Source organism: Copadichromis virginalis, linkage group LG10, assembly GCF_057382275.1.
Source record: "Copadichromis virginalis isolate Kocher_CV1m ecotype Utaka linkage group LG10, C_Virginalis_male_GT1.1, whole genome shotgun sequence".
NCBI lineage: Eukaryota > Metazoa > Chordata > Actinopteri > Cichliformes > Cichlidae > Copadichromis > Copadichromis virginalis.
Genome location: NC_140627.1, coordinates 3,984,213 through 4,006,673, shown reverse-complemented (window position 1 = coordinate 4,006,673; position 22,461 = coordinate 3,984,213). Strand labels below are relative to the sequence as shown.

The following is a 22,461-nucleotide window of genomic DNA, read 5'->3' as shown; positions in this document are numbered from 1 at the left end:
CAACCCAACAAGAATACTGGCTGCCACAGATGTGTTTTGTGCCCATGTGGCACATAGACTGCAATCGATCAATCATGAAGCACTGATTTTATCCACAGAATCAGTTTCTTCCATTCTAACCTTTCCACCATCATGGGCAAGACCAAAGAGCTGCTGGTAGAGCTGCTGCAAAAACCCACGGAGCTCAGCAGCCAGCAACAAATTCTGGATCCTTTGCTTTTAGTTAGCAATTAGCATTAGCAGCACATCCTGCGTCCGATGTGAAAGGACTTTTATGCTGCGCACTGTGACTCACAGCAATGGTCCCGGGTCAGCCCTGACCATTGTTAAACTAATCCTAAAGTAATAATGGTATTTCTAACCACTGATATACCACAACTTTATCCTTTCAACAGCTGCTGAAAATAAGGGGACCTAACTGCTATCGGATAAAAAGTGCCCCAATCCAATCAGAGAACAGATGGGTTTGGCTGTCGGAGGGGCACTTTTTTGAACTGCAGGTCCTTGAAGGGTAATCTCTATATAAATATCTGGGCCATCTCTATACAAATCTTTTTTACACATACAAATCTTTTTTACGCACGCACAAATCTTTTTTACACATACAAATCTTTATTACAAGTACAAAACCGATTTACAAGTACAAAATATTTATGACCACATTTTGAGCCCATAGTTAAAATGATCATGAGAAAGGTGGAGGAATTTTACAAAATTACACAGGAGCCTAATGATCTGAAGGCACCTGAGACCACAGTCACCAGAAACACCACTGGTAACACACTACGCTGTATTGAAATCTTACAACACTTGTTTAAGTGCTTTCACAGTCAAGCTGAAAAGGGTAAACACTAACTAGCCCACTGGCTGGGCTGAATGTGCTTTACAGGTCTGCTGCTCTGCCCAGGTCTAGTGTATATGACAGTTAAATCTCCCACGAGGCCTTTTTTGTACCTGTGAGGTGAATCTATTAAGTCACTGTGACTTTCACCTGCTTGCCATCACCAGTGTGTGAATGTGTGTGTGAATGGGTGGATGACTGGATGTGTAAAGCGCTTTGGGGTCCTTAGGGACTAGTAAAGCGCTATACAAATACAGGCCAGTTACCGATTACCATTCACCTACACTAGTGATGGGATTTCCGGCTCTTTTTAGAGAACTGGCTCTTTCGGTTCGGCTCACTAAAAAGAGCCGGCTCTTTCGGCTCTGAACCGGCTCTTCAGGTTGTTTTGTTGCTTTAATTAATTAATTAATTATTAACAATAATATAAAATTATGCACTAAAGGAATTACTAATGTAAAAAAAAAAAAAAAGTGGTTTTATTTATCCATCCATCCGCTTATCCTTTTCAGGGTCGCGAGGGGCGCTGGAGCCTATCCCAGCTGTCATAGGGCGAAAGGTGGGGTACAACCTGGACAGGTCGCCAGTCTGTCGCAGGGCTAACACATAGGGACAGACAACCATTCGCACTCACATTCATTCACACATTCACACCTAGTGACAATTTGAATTATCCAATTAACCTATCCCCACAAGCTGCAAGTCTTTGGACGGTGGGAGGAAGCCGGAGTACCCGGAGAGAACCCACGCAAACTCCACACAGAAAGACCCCGGCCTGATGGTGGAATTGAACTCAGGACCTTCTTGCTGTGTGGCAACAGTGCTAACCACCATGCCACCGTGCTGCCTGGTTTTATTTATATATGTTTATATATAAATATATGTGGTGGCACCTAGAGACAAAGCACGTACAAACTCCAAAACACTTTTCTAGCATGAACTGAACTTCCAAAACAGAGCTACCTAGATCACTTAAATTACACAATTGAAAGCATGAAAGCATATGTGTATTGTTTGTGTATTTATACACAAGCATTCATATATAGTCAAATAATAAAAATGTAAAAATAACAATAAAAAATGTTCATTTACCTGTTACTACCACACACCAAATCCGGTCGTTGGTACTTGGTGGCTTGTGTAGCCACTAGGTAACAAAAGTTCAACACTGCGCCCAGCATCCTGGAGCACTTCTGTTGTCTTTTGTACGTGTTTTGAGTTTTTATGTGCTTCTGAGTTTTTACGTGTTTTGGAGTTTGTACGTGCTTCGGAGTTTGTACGTGTTTTTACGTGTTTTGGAGTTTTTACATGTTTTGGAGTTTGTACGTGCTTCGCAGTTTGTACGTGTTTTTACGTGTTTTGGAGTTTTTACGTGTTTTGGAGTTTGTACGTGCTTCGGAGTTTGTACGTGTTTTTACGTGTTTTGGAGTTTTTACATGTTTCGGAGTTTGTACGTGCTTCAGAGTTCGTATGTGATTTGAAGTTTGTACGTGCTTTGTCTGTAGGGGCCACCGTAAATATACTTTTATTTATTCACTCCACATAAAATGTAATAAATAAATCATATAATACAAAAACCAACTAGTCACATTTCAACTTTTAACTATTTAAATTTTCAGCTTTTTCCTTTTACAAATTTAAACTGAAACAACACAAAACACTGCAAACCACAACACAATTAAATATAAATTATAATATGAAAACAAAAAGAACATGCACATTCTCTGTCATATGGACCTGCATGAATTAACTTTCTGAATCCTTTATCATCCGCAACTGAAGATAGTTGTGGATGATTACTATACGTTGTTGTCCCTGGCTCTCTTTCTCTCCCTCCCGCTCTGTTCCTGTGATACTGAGTGTAACTACCGCCCCTCCCCCCTCTGCCCAGCGTAAAGCACAAGGCTCACGTGCAGAGTGAAGCGGAAGAAAAGTGCGAGAGAGAGGGTGAGAGAAAGAAAAAGGCTGTATCCCAATTCAGGGTCTGCAGCCTTCGTCGTGTCGCTGTGATGTAATCGGCCTTAAAATGCGGCCTTTAAGGCTGCAGATCCTGAATTGGGATACAGCCAAAGAAAAACCCACGGCTGGCGATAAGGAGCCGGCTCTAAGAGCCATTTCGTTCGCGACCGACCCATCACTAACCTACACCATACCTACAGTTTGTTAGTATGGTCACAACAAGTGAGAACAAAGACTACAAAGAAAACAAACTGGAAGTGTGGGTTGGGTCTTGTATCAACAATTATGGCATTAAAAGTAATCAAGAATAGTATTCCAAAGTAAGGGCAACTTTGGAGTTCATCATTCTTTTATATCCTATTAATGTGTAGATTTGTGCATAATTACAGCTCATACTACCCTCTTCTCCCTTTGAGAGGTTGCTATTCTCATCACCTGACCAAAAAAACCTCTGAGTCATTCCTCCGTCTTCTGACAAGCTGGATTACCAGCCCTGATTACTTTCATACTTACTCAGTTACTACTTTAAAAACACCTTTGTGCTGATTCAAAAATTCTTTCCTGTCCACATTTCCTCCTGAAATTATTATTCGGAGAATTAACGCTGGTGTTATTCACTCTCAGTCTGGCTCAATCTGCTGCTTCTTATGGATGAATGAGCCTCAAATGAGACAGGTTATTCTTTCCACGCTTTCTGTGTGTGTGTGTGTGTGTGTGTGTGTGTGTGTGTGTGTGTGTGTGTGTGTGTGTGTGTGAGAGAGAGAGAGAGAGAGAGAGAGAGAGAGGCAGAATGCAATTATTTCAGCCCATGTAGCCACAGCTTAATGGAATAACTTGCCAAATCAAAGCAGATTACGCTTGCGAATCCATGTGATATCAGATGGTGAATTCAATTTGAGGTGTGTTACAGTGTGTGATAATTGCATTTTCTCATTTCTTTTAAATTGCATTTGATTGTGATTTCATAAACAGCAAGAGGGACAACTAGGACTGTTTGCTGCAGGAAGAAACATATATCATTTATGTAGATCTGGGATGTCCAAACAGGAAATGAAAACTTAAGACACAAGAGCTTCTGACAAATTTTACACCTGTTAGAAAGAGGAAAACATAAAACGAATCACCAAACTTACATTTACAGGAAATGCTCGATCAAAGTGTAGAACAAGTGATTGTAGCTTTACAGAGGAATATGGTTTCTTGGCCTGGAGCTCTCACTAAATCAACAGCAAGAATTACTTATAGATGGCATAGAAAAGATGGACATCCCCGCCACGATGTCATCCATTGGTTTGCAGTGAATATACTTAACCTTGCACCCCAGATTCTCATTTATCAGTTAACTCTAGCATGTTGGGTTATAATGCCATTATGTTAACACACACCTGAATGGTTCAGACCAACAAACTGCCAAAATGTCTATCTTTATAGAGGTCTCACACATTTGCTGACAATCAAATAATCGTGTGCATTTGATTAGCTGTTACTTATGATTTGAGAAATGGTGGCAGATGAAGAAGTAGCTTGAAATGGGTAACAATTGGCCAGTCACAGTTGGAGGCTGTGTCGATGCTTTGTTGGATTTCTAGAATGGCACAGGGAAGTAGAAACACAATTACTGCAGTATTAACACATCTCCAGGACGAATTAGGAGACAAGATCAACCACCACACACTTCTTATTAAGAGGAAAACTATGAAAAACCTTTTTCATATGGCTATCTGAGGGCTCTGCTCATATACTGAAGGTTGAATTAATTCTTTATTTGCTCTTACATAATTAAAAACCATCAGGGTGGCAGCTGAAAGAAAAAACAAACAAACACTGTCTTGTGAAATTTGGAAATTTGTGCAATCTGACTGATGGACAAGTGGAAAAAACTAATCTTCAGGAAGTTGATGTCTTCATTCTGTAACTGGTGTTTGGGTTTTTATCACTTGACATATCTTAAATGCTTAATGTGCAGCCATAGAAACAACAAAACTGTCCTGAACATTAGAACGTAAGTGAATCCAGATAATGAAAAGATACCCTGGATATGGTGAAACTGCCTAATAGTACAAGACGCAGGCCTCTGCCACATCTAAGCTGTTTTAACAACACAAGGCATCCCTACAATACAAAGCAAGCCACAGTGCTGTTGCGGCTGATCTGTGCACACTGCTTCTCCTCACAGTTCTGTATGCTATGAGTAACTATGTGTGTCAGAGCCATATTACAGCACAGCATGTTGCCCTGCAGCTCAAGCTGCCAACCCAGCATCTGCTGCAACCTGTGTGTCTGTGGCTTTCCGCCAGCCACACACACCCTGTCGACTCAGGGTCTTCCTTATGTCATTAGCATGTAGCCTGTAAATTAACCTAAATGACATTACATTTTATAAGTTTTAGGCTATAAATATACTGATTTCAACTGGTTCCCAACATCTATTTGTGTTATACTATGAAGCACTTAGAGAATACTATAAATGAACAAACAATGATCAGGCTGGGTAATTTTTTAGGCACATATTTGCAATTTCTACATGAATTTAAGGTGGAAATGTCTTTATTTACATAAAGACATGCAAAACTGAGGTAGAAGGATAAAAAACATGGAATATAAATCCCTTTAGACTCTCACACATTAATGATAAATGTCAGACTTTCTTATTTAATTTTAGGCATGATCTAAAAATGTGCGAGGCCCTGTTGTTTGATAATTCCCTGAGGAGTGTTTCTGGTTGCTGACTTTACTTTCAGTGAGTTGCGCATGCTTTGAAAAAGCTTTAGTGCAGCACAGTTGTGGATGAAATTAGGTGTCCTCACTAAATACATACAAATGTCTCCACCTTGTGGATGTTTAACACTGCAGTCAACATTAAACTCTTACTGCACTTAACTGCATTTAACACCTCCAATAGAAAAATGATGCAAAATGCATTTAGCGCTTAAGATGCAGACTGAGCCTTTTGATTTCTGTAACTAAACAAGCTTAACTTTAACTTGGCCAAGATACAGACTTCTAAGCATTGCAAAAATCAATGTGCAAGAGTGCAGTTATCATGCAATATCCTAAAAGTGCAAAGTGCTCCTTGCATCAGAATCATCAGACACTGCTTACTGACGAAACCTTCTGGGAAAGGTGTTTTTTTTATTGCAGAAATGTTTAAACCGTACTGCAAATAAAACAATTCCATATTTTTTCAAATGAGCTAAATAGACAACTTTACAAATAGAATGTTTTTTAATTAATAAGTGATTTATTTTGTGGTATTTTCAAAGTGCTTACTTTGACTTAAAATACATTTTTGAAAAAAATACATTCGAATAAGTAATAATATTAGAATAATATTAGAAGATTAATACAAGACTGGCAGACTGCTGTTAAGATTAAGCATTTTTATATTTCCCTGAGATTTAAATACATGAATAAATAAGTACAAGCTACTGAACCTAACAAAAGATTTAATATATTTATCAAAGAATTATGCACACAGAAAAAACTAGAGGCTACTGGAGGATACAGCGAAATGATATTATTATATTCACCTTATAGTTCATTTTAAACACACTTTCAGTAGTGAGGTTTCTGTAGCTTGTTTAGATAAAGGATTATACGTTAAACGAGATTCATCAAAACTTCATATGAATAAATAATATATAATATGAGGGCTTATATTATATATTAATGTATATTTAATATAAATGAGGTGATAGTAAGCTGATTTTGTTATTGTCTTAATGTGTTTTTCTAAGTTTAGGTCTGCATCCATCACTACACCCAAATTTCTCGCCTGGTTTGTGGTTTTTAGATGTATAGATTGAAGTTCTCTGGTGACCTGTAATCGTTTTTCTTTGGCACCAAAGACTATTACTTCAGTTTTGTTTTTGTTTAGCTGGAGAAAATTGGGCACAACCAGTCATTAATTTCCTCAATGCATTTACCAAGAGCCTGTACAGGGCCTTGGTCTCCTGGTGACATTGTGATATATATTTGTGTGTCATCTGCATAGCTATGATAGTTTATTTTGTTGTTCTTTATAATCTGTGCCAGTGGGAGCATGTAAATGTTAAACAGAAGGGGCCCCAAGATGGAACCTTGGGGAACTCCACATGTGATACTTGTCTGCTCAGATGTGAAGTTATCTATTGATACAAAGTATTTCCTGTTTTCTAAGTATGTTTTGAACCAGTTTAGTAGAGTTCCTGAAAGACCTGCCCAATTCTCCAGTCGTTTGAGTAATATGTTGTGGTCAACTGTATCAAATGCTGCACTGAGATCCAGCAAAACTAAAACTGACATTTTTCCACTATCTGTATTCAGACATATGTCATCAATAAATCATGTGATGATGGAAATTCTTTTAAACTGCTGTGACTTTAAGAGGCCAGGGAGGAGCAGCATGTTGGCTTGCAACACCGGGGTGTGTCACAGGCAGACCTCCTTTAGTTAGTCACAGAAAATTTGCTACTGTTTACGTACACTGCCTCTATTGGTGGTTTGTGCTCGAGTGGGAGGAGGGGGCGTTCCAGATAAAACTACCGACTGGGAACTCGGAAACAGCTGTAGTGCCCTGTCACGCTATTTGCACCATGTCTGCTGCCGAGTGGAAGAAGAAGTGCGAGGAAGAGTGGAGCCTGCAGAGTGCACCGATGCCCGATGGCCTGGACTGGAAGTCCGTGTATGAAGCCAAGCCCTTCGGAAGAAATTTACTGATGAACCCTGCGCCATACGGTACCATATCACTGTTACACACGCTACGCTTGTTGTTTTGCTGTCTCTCCCTTATCCACAGAAAGTTTGGATTACAGACAGATGGCATGTGTTGCACACATTTATGCTGGTGTGAATTCATCCCTCCAGTATTAGCGGGATTAAGTTAATAATTAATTCATTGTCTTTGGTCATTTACGGAAAAATGGATCCTGAATGCACAGACCCCTCCCCTAACTTGTTTTTGAGTACCTGTGTGCAATCTGACTAATGCAGAAGTGGAGAAGGGGAAAAAAAAAAAACCTGATCTTCAGGAAGTTGATGTCTTCATACTTTAACTGGTGCTGTTTGGGTGTTTAGCATTCAGCATATATACTGTTGGTTATGTAGCGATATGTTTACAAACAAATAGATGCTTTGGGTATAGACATCGGAGACACTGTGACTTTAAGCCCGCTAAGCCAGTATTCTGCTGCACACAACAACTAAACTAGTTTGTGAAATGCATTGCTAACAAGTAAATGAAAACACAAACCCATCAAAGCATACAAAGTTTATGAAACGATGCCAATAGACACAAATCCAACGGTCAGAAATGGAATCTTGTGTTATCTCCTCGAAACTGCGGCCACATTCAGCTTCATATACAGACGGAACAAAAGTGCCTGACGCTTCAGCAGCTGTACTTTTGATAGTTATGTGAGACATAACTTTGCTGAAAACATTAAGCATTGAGTTAAACCTCCTCGTCATTTAAACCGTGCAGTATGCTGTTTTTAAGAAAGAAAGAAAACAGATCAACTAAAACGGCTGCTGTTTTTGTTTTTTTGTCTTGTTGTATAGAGCGCTTTGAGTACTCCGGGAGCGTAGAAAAGCGCTATATAAGAATCTGTCCATTTACCATAAAGATTAGATGTGAAAAAGCTTTTATGACCCTAAGACAACTGGAAACTGAGGTGTGACTCAGAATGCTGACTTAGTGTGTTTTTACAAAGAGGCACGCCCAGTGCTTGTCAGAAAGATAACTCTTTGTCTGTGAGCTGTGTATACTGGGATTACAGTGGCCAACATTGTCTCTTATTCCCTACACAGGGTTGAGTAAAGACATCCCACCACCTGAACCCGAACTGCCTGCTGTGCCTGACCGCGGACCTCCACGATTTCAGCCTGATGGTGAGGGACAGGAGTGACGTTAGCCAAAAAATGAATCAAATCAATGTGGTTTCATGACTAATCTCTGAATCCCCAGGCAACTTCACTGGTTGGACCACGAATTCGGAGGTCCTGCCCTATGATACAAGCGGCATACCTGAAGGTGTTGTGGTGTGTGCATTGCCTCGTTACAGGTAGGTGTTACTTGGGTCAGACATTACCACGATGCTGGGTATAACCGGGATTATCTGCAAACATACTTGTAGAAATGACATTTAAAGAGTGGGTTGCTATATAACCTCTAGTTGTATAATTACAGTGGTAGTAAGTATAACTCTTGTTTGTGGTGGTGTTCCCAGCTGGTTCACCATGGAGCAGGTTGTGGACCTGAAAGCAGAAGGACTGTGGGACGAGCTGCTGGATGAGTTTCAGCCTGAAATTGCCATCCAAGACTGGTGGGTAAATAAACATAAATACAAACAAAAAATGTAAATAAATTAGTTATAGTTGTGACTGCATCATTTTGGTTTAGTTCAAAGTGAAACGATAGAACCTTTGCACCGAGTGAGTAAAGTGTAAAAGGGCCTAATAATGCTAACAGAGTTTACATTGTCAAACAAGTTAAACAGGAGCAGTGTACCAATACCAGAGCCAATCCATATGAGCCTTTACCTCTTCTACAAAAAATGTCAGCAGTTCCTTCAGGAACACAGCAGAGGGCGCTTGCAGGCTAGTCCTCAGTGAATAAAAATGAATGAAACTGAACAGCTAAACTAAGGATGCACAACTGCTTCTAGACAAAAAGATCACACATTATGTTACTTTTAGCAAAAACTGTAATAAAAGGACACTTAATGTACACACACTGGCTACTTATTGATCTGATCTCCTCAATTAATAGCATTCATTTCCAAATGGTTATTGGTCAACAGAGACCTGTGTGTTTGTGTGTGTGTTTCAACAATCTGCTGCTAGAAATTCCCTACTGCTGCTTGTTTCATGCATGAAGTCAACACTGTAGATGCTTTTTTACTACAGTCAAAACCCATAAAAGTAAAAAAGCTAAACGAAACTGAACTATATGCATTCTTACGACCCCTTCTGTTAGCAATGTGATTAAAAATTGACAGGAAGAAAAGCTCATCCCATGACATGTATATTTTGGTCTCTCTTGAACACCCCCTATTAAACTGGAAGTCTCAGTCACAAAGGTTATTGGACAATACCAAGTGCTAGTCCTAGCTAAAACCATCAACATGGTCATTGTGCACCTTTCAGATCAACCTACCCTCACCAGCCACTTTAAGTGCACTGGCCAAACTTCATATTAACGCAAATACGTAATCAAGCCAGTCACACGGCAGTAAATCAGTGCAGGGGGAGGGGGGGATTCAAGTAATTTTGAGCACGGAATGGTTTATGGTCCTCGGCATGCTGTTTTAAGAATTTCACAAACCGCTGATCCCCTGGGTTTCCCACACAACCAGCGGTAGGTTTTACACAGAATAACGAAATATCCAGCAAGCAGCAAGTCTCTGGGTTGATGTCAAAGGTGAGGAGATGGACATAATGCTTTGAGCTGTTAGGAACTACAGTAAGTCGATTAACCAGTTTTTAAAACCAAGGTATGCAGAAGAGCATCTCTGAACGTACAATGTGCTACAGTTCTCTTAAGACTCTTCAGGGTCATAGTCTTTAGGATCAGAATTTGGCATTAACAAAATAAAAGCATTGATTCATCCTGTCTTATATCAACAGTCGAGATGGACAGTGGTGTAATGGTGTAGGGAATATTTTCTTGCCACACTTTGGAGCCCTTTTCCCCCCACACTAAACATAATTAAAATTCTACAACCTACCCAAGTATTGTCACTGACCATGTCTAACATTTTTATGTGTGTTGTACCCATCTTCTGACAGCTGCTTTCATCCCTCAATCTGGTTTCTTGAACATGACAATGAGTTATCTGTAATCAAATGGCCTCCACAGTTACCAGAGTTCAAATCCAGTTAAGTAATGTTGTAAAACAGATGTTTTGCATCGTATATGTAGAGCCAACAAATCTGCAGCCACTGCGTAATGCTGTCATGTCAGTGTGGACTAAAACCTCTAGGAATGTTTTCCCAGAATCTTGTTGAATTACCACACAGACTTAAGTTGGTTCTGGAAGCAAAAGGGGTTCTTATGCAGTACTAGCAATGTGTATGCAGTGATTGTTGTACAAGTTGAGACAATAAAGAGATGAACTCCAAGTTTAAAATGCTTGAATTGACACATGCGTGGCTTCTGTTTGCATGCCAAAAAGGAAGAACAAACAGACTCTCCTAACTTCACATATATAGATGTGTTTCCACTTAAGTGACTGAGCTAGATTAAGGCCCCCTTTGTCCCCTTACACTACAGACATCCTGGTGCCAGCATAATAGCACTCATTCCCCCAAAGGTCCCAGATATTTATACTATTTGTGAATATAAAGACATTCCACAAGCCTGGAGTGTATATGAGTGTATAGTAATCTGCTCTGAACAATTTAATCACATCACATACAGAAAATGTCTTTGAAGTTTTTAGGAAAATCTAAGTGTGTCATGTTATCAGGTATGAGGAGAGTCAGCTGCATGACTCAATCTACCAGCTGCATGTGAAGTTACTGGGTGCGGATAAAAACACAGTGATCTCAGAGCACACAGTCAACCCCACCGAGCAGCGACTGGTTTACTCTCACGAATGGAAAGAGGTGAGACTCTCATTTCTTTGCCACTACAGTGCACAGTGCTGTATTCCTGCATTTCAATGTACACATCTGTCTTGGCCTGCAGGTGTCACATGTGTTCTCCGGTTATGGACCCGGCGTGAGATATGTCCACTTCTTGCACCGACTGAAGAACAGCTTCCTAAATGGTTTCCACAATACACAGTTCACTGGCAGTGCAGTGATTGTACGACCAAGCAAAAGCAGCCCGTAGGCTAAATCTTACAGTGCAGCCATATCTGATAATGCACTCAGTGTAATCAGTTTCAGCAATATGTAACTGCATTTACAAAGGTTGTCATGACAATAATATAATGATGGACACAATCATCAATATTTGATTACTGGTTTTATGGGAGGCATGGAGGTGGGCCAGGAGGTGTAATTCACAGTTTTTTCTGAAGATTCTGATATGATGCAATAATAAAACATACAGTTTTCTGGTTTGAGAGTTGATCGTTTCTTTTAAGTATTTACATATTTGGGTATTTAAAATATTAGATATGTTTGTGCTGTGTGTGTAAAACACTAACCATGCACTCACTATTTTTACTATGTCAGGAGGTTTTATGAAATTCTTCTTGATGAAGAGCTTATATGTATGATTTATAAATATGATTTATGATCATATTTGAATGTAAAACGTGTTCATTGCAGGTTCTGGTAAGAATTATTTTTCCCAAATGTTTCTTGAAATTACAATGTTTTAATAATGTCATCCATCAGGTTTTTTTTAACCACTTATCTCCTTACAGCTCGGGGCAGGTCTTCAAGGATAAGGACAAACATAGTCCAACATTTTCTAAAAATCTGTTATTCATTCATTCATTCATTCATGATAAAGGCAGTATATTTAAGATTCATTAGTTATTTTTATGCCACATCATAAATATCTGTTCCACATAACACCTATCACTGAAGATATAACATTACCTTTGTGATCAGACTGTCATATTAGAAGTAATGCAAAGGTTAAGTACAAATAAACTAATTTATATTTAAATGTTTACGTTTGCTTTGTTTAATGGTTACATAACAACAAAGCATCCAGAATGGTGACCATACTGTACTCTTAGTAGCCTTTTGTTTTCTTTCCAGTGGTGCTTTCTGATTAGAAGTGATGACGGATATACTTGGATTTTTACTACGAAGAGCTCTGTGCATGTCATAATATGAAAAATATTAAGAGTGGCCTTTTTAGAACAAACAAATATACATTAATAGCAATTAACTAGAACGCTTTTCAGACCAGAGTAAGACTTTATTCTGCCTGAAACTCCTAACAAGAGCTTACAATGTCATTAGTTCTTGCCACACAATTCTAATAAACTGTATTTCAGCACATGAGCAGATTCTACCCACAAATATAAATATTAGAAGGACAAAAAGTGGGGTTTTAAAAAATTCTGGGGAGGAAGCAAGCCTTCAGGAGAGCACGGTAACATCAACGTCTCATTTGTGCATTTTAATCTGCTTAAGATGCGTTCAGGCGCTCTCAAAAATTATTACATAAACAACGACGTTAACCAGATTTATGTGGCGGGAACAAAGTCTCTTTGACGTTTGAGGTCGTGATTAATATATATTATTTCCAGTCTCAGAAACCTTTGCTCTTGATCCACTTTAAAAGCGTACAGTCCAAAACACGATCTCGGGAGGAGACCCTGAAGGCAGCACGTCACGAGCCGCGTGGGCTCGCAGCATCACCACCTCTGTTAGCCACAATGTGAGTTAACGACAAAGTTCACTTTGAGAGTTCAGCCTGCTGTCGACGCCGGGAAAGTTTAACCAGGACGCGTTTCTAGACTTTCTGAAGCAATGGCAGCCTGTGGTGGAGAAGTCCCATAAAGCATAAGGTAAGACACGAAGGGAAGGAATGGCCAGCGAACAGGTGCGGCGGACAAACCGCGGTTGTGGCGGGCTGCTAGAGGCTACGCCCTCGCGATCCATGTACAGTTTTGATAGCTAACATTAAATAGTGCCGGGGTCACTACGCTGTTACAAACCTAATGACTTTAGTGGTTAAGCTGTCAGTCACACCAGTGAATTATTTATCTATGTAATTATTTTCTATTATAGAAAAAAAGTGAGGTTAAAAGTTTACCGGGATTTTTAAAATTTAAAAGCAATCTTGCGTCAAAAAGGAATGGGTTCGGGAAGGAAATAGTAAGCGGTGTGTGGCCGGTAAAAACAGGAATATAAACATTATACCTCTAAACAAGTACCTCTAGTCCGTATTTTTAAGCCCATAATCTTTACCGTATATTTGCGTTATATAGTACAACTGGAAAAACATCTAGATGGATCATCACTGGTAGCTGCAAGTAAATGTTTGATGAGTGCTTGAAAACGAAATCTAATCTGCTACAGCTCCACCACATGTGTGCATTATAATTCATACCAGAACCTACTTACTCTCCTTTACTGTCCCATGAGTCCAGGATGCTCAGAGAATGTGTGTTTGTGTGTTCCCGCTGGACATTCAGAGGTTTTATATGTTTTATTCAGAAAGATCGCCCAGCTTCGTCCCTGACATTTAATTCTGATAAGGGCTGGACTTCAGAGCTGACATTTAACTGACAGATAAACACTGTTCATTTAGCAGATTGGCTTCACACAGTATCCCCACTCACTCATCTCTTGTGTCCGCCACAGCCCTGGCTGGCCATCGGTGTGTTAAGAGTTGCTGATGTGTGAGACAGGAGGCGCTGACTGCAGATACATCCCCAGTGCTGGTTCATTATATTTGCTTAGAGAGATTATATCAGTTATATCACTTTTCAGACGAGGATCCAAAAAAGCACTATGATTATTCATTTTCTCTTTGTAGTTTTTTGGCATACACTTATCTCTTCTGTTGTAATATCTATAGAGCTTAAATCCACTCCAATCAACTAGGAATGCAAAAAAGGTTGATGTTACATTTTGGGTGTATTTGAAACAATTAAATATTATGATGCAATGTCACATTTAAAGAGTCTTTGTAATGAGGAATTCAATATTAGGGATGATTATTTATTTGAGGCATGATGACATATAGATATTGAATATCAGTACCACGACATATATCAGTGCTAGTGGCTAATGTCTATCTGTTGTTGCTTTGTCTTTCTGTCTGAACATTCAAAAATAGTGTGACGATGAGCCGAATGACCCTGTTATGAGAACAGACAACCAAAAATATCCTCATCAGCATCAACTATTGTCGAAATTTTTATTTTATATTAGCCTCACAGTTAGAGCGTTGACGACTACCCACCTCAGCACTCGGGGTCCCTGCTCTGTAACTTGTTGCTATGGTAAGAGTTGATTATGAATGCATATGAAGTAAGACATTTATTTAACAGACCTGTTGCAACTGTGGCACCCTGTTACAGTGCCATGTTCAAATTCAGTGAACTCTATAGACCTGTTCATTCACAAGTGTTTATTCAAGCAGATTGCACAATTAGGTGCTTGAGTCCATACACATGTGCGATGAGAAACACCTGGATTAAAAGTGGTATGGTCTCATGCTTTTTCATTCTTTGTCAGTTCTATATTTTTTAAACAATTGTTTTAGTTAAAGCCCAGTTTTCATGTTGTTTGCAGACAGACCGTTGCTGTCTTGCTTATGTGTGATATCTAAGCACAGGGAAGACAATATGTGTTGGGGGTTCAGGAGGTAAATCTAAGTAGTCTACCACTAAAGCTCACTGACACTTATCCTGAAATGCAAGCTCCTTCCCACAGACTCACACGTATGTGAGCGCTCAAGTAAACCAATGCGGCAGCATTAGGTGCAGTCACCCATATGTGCACCATTCGTGAGTGCCAAGGGACAATGGGCTATACTACACCTTACATTTCTCTCATATTTCACATGCGATTCCCCTGCATGTTAATCTCCAGGATTAAGGAAAACCAGGGTCAGGGTCTTATGGATGATACTTCTTTTTGAATTAGATTGGCTTACCTTGTTTGGATATCAGTTGTTGAATAGTGCAACAGTATTAATGAGCCCAGAAAACCTCTGTCACATAAATCACAAGTGAACAATTTCTGTTTATTTTGAACTTGTTAAGCTTGCTGTGATGTATAGTATTTATCAGTTTCTCTGTGAGTTCGTGTGATTAATGGGAAAAGGAGAGTCGGTGCGTATCAGGGTCTGTTTTGTTTTCATTGACTCGCTGGTCTATTGTGTTTGCCAGCCTGCTGGCTGCCTCTGCACATTTTGTTGATCTGAACTAGGTTGTTTTCCTGAATTAACATGTTGTGACTTTTATCCTTCACACAGTGAAGGATAAAAGTCACCTTTCAAACAAAAAAAATAAGTTTGTAGCTTGCTGTGTTTCCATTCTCATAATCTATGTTAGACTTCAGGCGACTGTGTGATGTCACCCAGTTAATGAACAGTACAAGTAACGTATTCACTTATACTGGGTAATAAGTAGAGATTCTCTCTTGAATGAGTTACAGCAAAGGGGGGGAAAGGAGTAGAGATGGCTTACAGGGGTAAGGTGCTGATCGTATGTATCTGAGCTATTATTTTGCACAGCCATCAGTATGTATTTGTATATTCAGTCCACTGTTTATGTTTATGACAGTTTCCTGAATATTGCATAACAGGTGTCCCTGTCTGGGTTCATACTGAAGCTGAGAGTGCTGTTCCTTCTAAGGTGACAGAGCCAGTGGCTGAGCAGGCTGTCTCAGGTAATGGAAACCTCAGGAGCCGCTGTCTGCTGGCTGTCAGCCGCTTGTCTCCCGACCTCCTTTCTGTCCGCCCTCACCTCCGGCCCCATGCTGACTTTCTCTGTCCACCTGCCTTATCTTTTTACAGTGAGGTACACGTGGAAGTCCCAGGAAAAGCAGCTGTGTACGTTTCTTTTTTTTTTTTTTAAACACAGGCACAATGAGTCTAGAGCGAGAAACAAGAGACGGAAATGGTTTAGAGATGTCGAATGAATTGTTTATCTCAGAGTCAAACTGATTAGAGAGGAAGAGAGACGTTAAACTCTGTAACTAGAGCTGGGCGATATGAGATTTTTTCATATCACGATATGTTTTTTTCATTTCAGGCGATAACGATATCTATCACGATATAAGCCAAATAACTATATTTGTAAGATTTAAATGTGCCGTTGCTCACAAGTAAAATGTGAAATAATCAGCAGCTTGTTTTTATTTAAATATTTATTTCCCATAATAAGTTCAACAGGGTAGATGTACTTAAGGAACATGAGACTTTTTCAGATAAATAAAGGCAAATATTGCAAACTACACAAAAGGCAGCCGCTAAAGCGTTTAAGTTTCAAAATAGAACAAACAAAACAGACTAAATTGTCAATTCCACTTAGAAACAAAATATTAATTCTAAAAATAAATCTTAGTTTGTTTTACAGAAGAACAGACAAAACTGACCAACTTTTGTCAATATCAAATAAACTGAGAACTAAACGGAAATTCTCAATCTCTCCTTGTTGTATAGCTGAGCTTTTCAAACAGTTTTAACAGTTACTTTAGTCTGACAAAAGCCGAATGACGAATTAGCGCTTCCAGTCAGAGACTGAGGCTACGTCCACACGTACACGGGTATTTTTGAAAACGGAGATTTTCCGTTTTCGTTTTAAAAAATAATCCCGTCCACACATAAAGGCAGAAATGAAGGAAAACGCTGCTATGAACATGCCAAAGCAGCAGGTGGCACTAGATTCCTAACCGTGCAGAAATGTTGGCCAATCAGAAGTCTAGAAGCCTCGGTGGGAAAAAGTAAACAAAGCTGGGGCATAGAAGCAGAACCGAGTCGTATGTGTGGAGGGACAGTAACTGTGTATATGTAAGCATTTAAACACTGCAGAGAGTACAATTAACAGAAACAGTATTGTAGAAATTCATTTCACCGAAACAATAACGTGGCGCAGTGTGACGCATGCACCAGTTTACTGTATTTCCAGACTTGCTTTCGGCACAATTTACAGTGCACGCTACTCTGTTTTTTGTCAGACTTGAAATAGCCGAAATACCGTCACACTACGGAACTTCTATGGCTCTTCCGTTCGACAATCTCTCCGGCGTTGGAACCATCATCTGTTTTCTCTTCGGTCACGCTCGGTTGATTTTTCTAGTCAGCACACTCATTTCCTCCATTACCCGCTGGCTGCTTCCCAAACAAACACACGTGCGGTTTGGCACTTGTGCTGTACGTAACAAGTCACGCGACGTGACGCTGCGGCTGTGATTGGTTCGGCTCTGCACTACTTAATTTGGATTGGCTGACCTTTTTTTTTTTTTTTTTTTTTTTTCTTTGAGGACAAGAGCGGCGAGGTCTATCGCGATAGCTTAATTTCTCTATCGAGTAAAAGTTATATCGCGATACATATCGTTATCGTTCTATCGCCCAGCTCTATCTGTAACCCTTCTTTAGTCTGACAGTATGCAACTAAAGCTGCTCTGCATGTGTACACACACATATATGTATGTATATATGTATATACATACATATATGTGTGTGTATGTGTCTGTGTATATATATATATATATATATATATATATATATATATATATATATATATATATATATATATATATAATTTTTTTTTTTTCTTGGGTTTTTTTTGTCAGTTGAAATTGTGGCATGGTGTTTACACGGGGATTAGAATTAATAAAGACAGTGTAGCAGATCAGTTAATTTTAATTTGTCGTTATAATACTGTCTGGGTACTAAAATTCCAAACTTTATTTGCAATCATCATGTTGAAGTAATATAGGACATTCAGTAATGTCTGTGAACTGTTTTTTTTCTGCAGCTGAATAATAATAAATATAATATGTAAGTGTAAAAGAACAAAAAAAAAACCCTTGGATTTGGTGCTTTTTTTAATGAAGGATGAAATTTATACACACTGATTTAAAATACACATATTCTCATTTAAGTTATTCATTCAGCTGCAGGATTAAAGCTCGAAATGTCTTTCAGTTTGTCAAGACCACTTAATTTCGTCTGACTGCAGAAGATTGCTTCTTCTTGCCGACGCAAGGCTTTTGTGACAGCATTTGTTGGACCGAGCAACACACAGTAAAAGTGGGCATCCCAAAGAGCTCAGTGCAGATCTGAGAAGATGACAGATTGACACAAACAGTACAAGTTATTAGAAAGTGTAGCCACATTGCCACGGTCTGAAAAAGATCCAAACTGTCGTCCTCAGCAGAGATTAAATTGGCCCAAACTGCGAGGAACCACCAAAGCCCGAGTCAGTGTCACTGTGTTGTGTAAGAACCAAGCTCCAACTCCAAAGCTAACACGTTCAAGCTTAACTAAAGTTGGAGATTGTGCAGGGGAAGCAACACAACTTCATATAAAATTATCCATTAACAGATTTAATTGATCTCTGCTATTTCTAAGTCAGATATCAGATATAGTTAAAGCACTTGTTCAGAATGCACCTTGTCCCAAATAGGCAGTTTACAAGATATGCTACATGTATAATTTTCATGATCTTGATTTCAGACAACTCAAAACTAAACTTGTGCATCATCAAAGGCAGAGCTGGTTTTGATATCGGTTCATGTTGTGCTTGAAAGTTGTCTCAAAAATTCACAAAACACAGTTTTAACCCAGTCTGTGTATCTGGCTTTCACTGCTTTCTTTCTATCATAAACACACACACACACACACACACACACACACACACACACACACACACACACCATGGCAACTTCAAGTCTGTGTTAGAAGAAGCTAAATTATTTGACTAATAATAAATTAGAGTTACAGAGTTGAGTACATTTTAATTTGTGTTAAAGCCGCCAGTAGAAGTACATCTTTACTGACTTATCTTTCAGAAAATGCCCACAGCCCAAAATATTCTAGTGGTTCCATAAAATTTCTGTGAATGAATGCAAACCGTGTCACAGGCACTGATATATATACAAAAAGATCATTAGCTCATCAAGTTACCAGTTGTAAGTTTCTTGTGTCTACAAGAAACTTTACCCTACAAAATATCTGAGTCTGGCTGACAGTTAGTGAAGCTACGTATATAACTGAATAACAACCATGTAGTAATGATGGCAGAGTGTTACCTGCTCCAGAGTGTCAAATGTCCATTATATAACTGAACTGAAGTATTAGGGGTTTTTATGTTTAAGTATGTAGACATTTTTAAAAAGATGTTAAAAATATGTTTGCCCAATCAAGCACAGAGACCCTGTAAAACTGTAGAGCTAATTTCTTAAATCAGTCAGCGATCTCGTTCTGAAGTACAATAAAAAGTTACCTGATGTCAGTCTGGAATGCTATGTGGCCGTCTTCTTCGGGCTGCTCTCGTTAGGTGTCGGCACAGCGGATCATCTGCCTCCACCTCACCCTACCCCACCCCATGGTGAAATTTCAGTGACTAAATTTACAGGATTTAGTGAATGGGATGAAATAGAATCAGTTCCAAAATGACATTGAATGAGAAATTATTTGGACGTTATGCAGTCAGTTGTAATACAGTATGGGACTGTACATTATGGGTTAGACATGCAGTTGAGTCGTGGTTGAAAGTAGATCCCCACACTTGAGGAACTGAACAGCATGGCAGTGTGCCCGCCGTGTTGTAAACTAAACCTTGTGCTCAGCCGAGCTTGCACTGCTGCCGTCCAGATTGATGATCATTTTGACCTGGTGGACTTCTGGGGAACAAAGACAGTAAAGCAGTTGGGTTATCTTTCTCCTGCTGCGTGCACATGGACTTCTCAGAAAACATTTAATTCCTCAGCGGTACTGATTGAGCTGGTGTACTGAATTTATACATGCATAATTAGAGCAAACGTGGCAGATTTTTGTAAGACACACCTGATGGTATAAGTTTGTCTACATTACTCTCGTAGGCTTTCTGAAAGTTTTTATTTGGTTGTGTTCTCACTCATTTTCAGTCCTTTCGTGCAACGTTCCAAGTGGACAATAAAAGAAGAAACTGCCTTAAAAACATCTGCAGCAGGTGATTAATATTTGAAAGGCATGAGACACAAGAATACATCTCATCTTAAGTTTAGAAATGTTCTCAGTTAATAGGTGGCTGTCAAAAAGGCGAATACATTTTTTAATAACAGTAAGTAGAACTTTTTGTCTAGTTTATTCTGATATGCTCACCTTTCTGCTACATTCTGCTTGCTCAGTCTGTTAAACTTGATGTGTTAAACTTATTTTCTTCAGTCCTTTACTTAGTGACTATAATAACTAAATGTGTTTGTGACATGTTTTAAACTGGCTTAAACATTTGCTGAGGGCGCTTTGGAAAATCTGATGCAGTGGAAACAAGTAGATGATTCTTTAACATCTGTAATCTGAAGGTTGCTGGTCTGAGCCCCGGTTTGGACTGTCTCGGTCGTTGTGTCCTTGGGCAAGACACTTCACCCATTGCCTACTACTGGTGGTGGTCAGAGGGCAGAGGTAAAGCGCTTTGGGGTCCTTAGGGACTAGTAAAGAACTATACAAATACAGGCCATTTACCATTTTACAGATAAAGTATATTTTGATGTATGTTTGTGGTATTAACTGGTTATTTGTTAGTGGTAAATTTTGCCTATTAACATTGAGAGTTATTATGATATTTTCTTGAACGGCAGGTGAGTGCGTCTGTGATTCACTGTAGATGTTGTTAGAATGCAGAGGAAACGCTTTACAGACGAGTGTAAGCTTGTGCTCTGTGTGCAATCGCAGGCCATGATTGGCTGGCTGTGAAACTGATACACGGTGTGTTATTGGTTTACCTGTGCATAGAGCTTACATCCTGGAAAATTGATCTGTGTCAATCTGCATATAGGTTAATGTTTGAGCTGTTGGGGCAACACAGTTTCTTCCTGCAGTGATGGATCGCTGATTAGAAGGTCTGTGTGTGCATTTCAGGTCTCTGTTTTGGAGAATATGTCAAACGGGACCAAGACAGGAAGTGTCTTTGGTTTTCTTTTTAGTTTAGACAAGAGTGCTTAGTATTTGATATATATATGTGTTAATTCTGTGATCACTGTAATCAAAGTACTTAACTTGACTGTAATAGATAATCCATTGGTGAATAAGTAACACGCCCATCTGCCTCACTGTCTCTGAGTCTGACTGGTTTAGAGTCACAGCAGAAAGCCATGTCATCCACTTGGTTGTTGGCGCTAACACAGAATAGCCAGTGGTCAGGAAGACTTTGGACACCTGTGAAATTACTCCTGTAAGTCCGATTGCATTTTCTTCGTATTATTGATGCTTTAATTATTCATCTTTAACTCACCTGTATGCCCGACTGCTCCACATGTCAGAAAGAGCATCCCTTTATCTGACAATACCCCACGGCCAGGATACAGGCGGGAAATATTAAACTGTTAAAGGTGCTAACTCTTTTTTCTGCTGGCTCTCCTATCAGTGTAAGATAACCCCAGGCAATCACTTATCGGTGGTGCTGACAGATAGTGGCCGTGTCGGAGGCCGTAAGGGGAGAGGAGCTGTCATCCAGCTCACTGTTCCTGTGCGTGAAGAGGACAGAGAGACCACAGAGTTGTCAACACCCTGGGACCCCTGTACTCCAGGCATTAGAGAGGCTTGTAAGAAGAGAGTGCCACATTTTTTTTGCACTTTATGTTGTTCACTATCCTTGTTTTTTTTATAATCCTTAAAAGACAATAAAGTTCCCAGTGAACATCAGTCCTCCAGAAAAATCAGAGAGTTGACCTGAATCAGTGCCACTGCAGAGCTGCACAGCTCGAAGGGAGGAGCAGTAGTCTGCCAATTTATCTGCCTATTTACCCAGTCCCTGAAGTGGAAAGACTATGAAGCACGCACTTAATGTCTGACTCATAAATCCACTTGGCTCTTCATATGAATGATCCTTAAAGAGTAGGTGATTGAAAGGAAGAGATATCCTTCTATATTTAGGTGAATGCATTAATCAATAATGCATCCAGCTTATCCTGTACCAGCTTCTTGATTAGCTAGCACTCATTATCCACTGAGGCTTTGTTGCATGCTACCAATCATCAAAATTCACCGTGTACTATTCTGAACAAATCTGAGTTTATGTTTTAAGCATGTCTCGTCACAATGTTAAAAA

At 39.4% G+C, this 22,461-nt stretch overlaps 2 protein-coding genes across 4 annotated transcripts in view; both read left to right on the top strand.

Annotated features, from left to right (window-relative positions):
* Positions 1-6,736: 6,736 nt before the first annotated feature.
* Positions 6,737-11,852, top strand: nccrp1 (P1, F-box associated domain containing). Its single transcript, XM_085469523.1, has 6 exons — positions 6,737-7,516; positions 8,588-8,668; positions 8,745-8,841; positions 9,007-9,102; positions 11,248-11,386; positions 11,469-11,852. The coding sequence occupies exons 1-6, from the start codon at positions 7,375-7,377 to the stop codon at positions 11,613-11,615; spliced, it is 702 nt and encodes a 233-aa protein (XP_085325649.1). The 5' UTR covers positions 6,737-7,374; the 3' UTR covers positions 11,616-11,852.
* A 1,200-nt stretch (positions 11,853-13,052) lies between these two features.
* The window catches only part of slc8a2a (solute carrier family 8 member 2a), a 28,218-nt gene continuing 18,809 nt past the window's right edge, over positions 13,053-22,461 (top strand). For 2 of the 3 annotated variants that reach the window (XM_085469521.1, XM_085469519.1), the window contains exon 1: positions 13,053-13,257. The gene's annotated coding sequence lies outside the window, so the exon portion shown is untranslated. Of the gene's footprint in view, positions 13,258-20,344; positions 20,365-22,461 lie in introns of those variants that run through there. The other variant, XM_085469520.1, reaches the window with a different exon arrangement.

Bases quoted from the DNA above. Each gene is read 5' to 3' on its own strand.
- nccrp1 (XM_085469523.1), top strand. From the start codon at position 7,375: ATGTCTGCTGCCGAGTGGAAGAAGAAGTGCGAGGAAGAGTGGAGCCTG. The intron at 9,103-11,247 runs GTGGGTAAATAA...TCATGTTATCAG, and splicing joins GAAATTGCCATCCAAGACTG to GTATGAGGAGAGTCAGCTGC. The intron at 11,387-11,468 runs GTGAGACTCTCA...CTTGGCCTGCAG, and splicing joins ACTCTCACGAATGGAAAGAG to GTGTCACATGTGTTCTCCGG.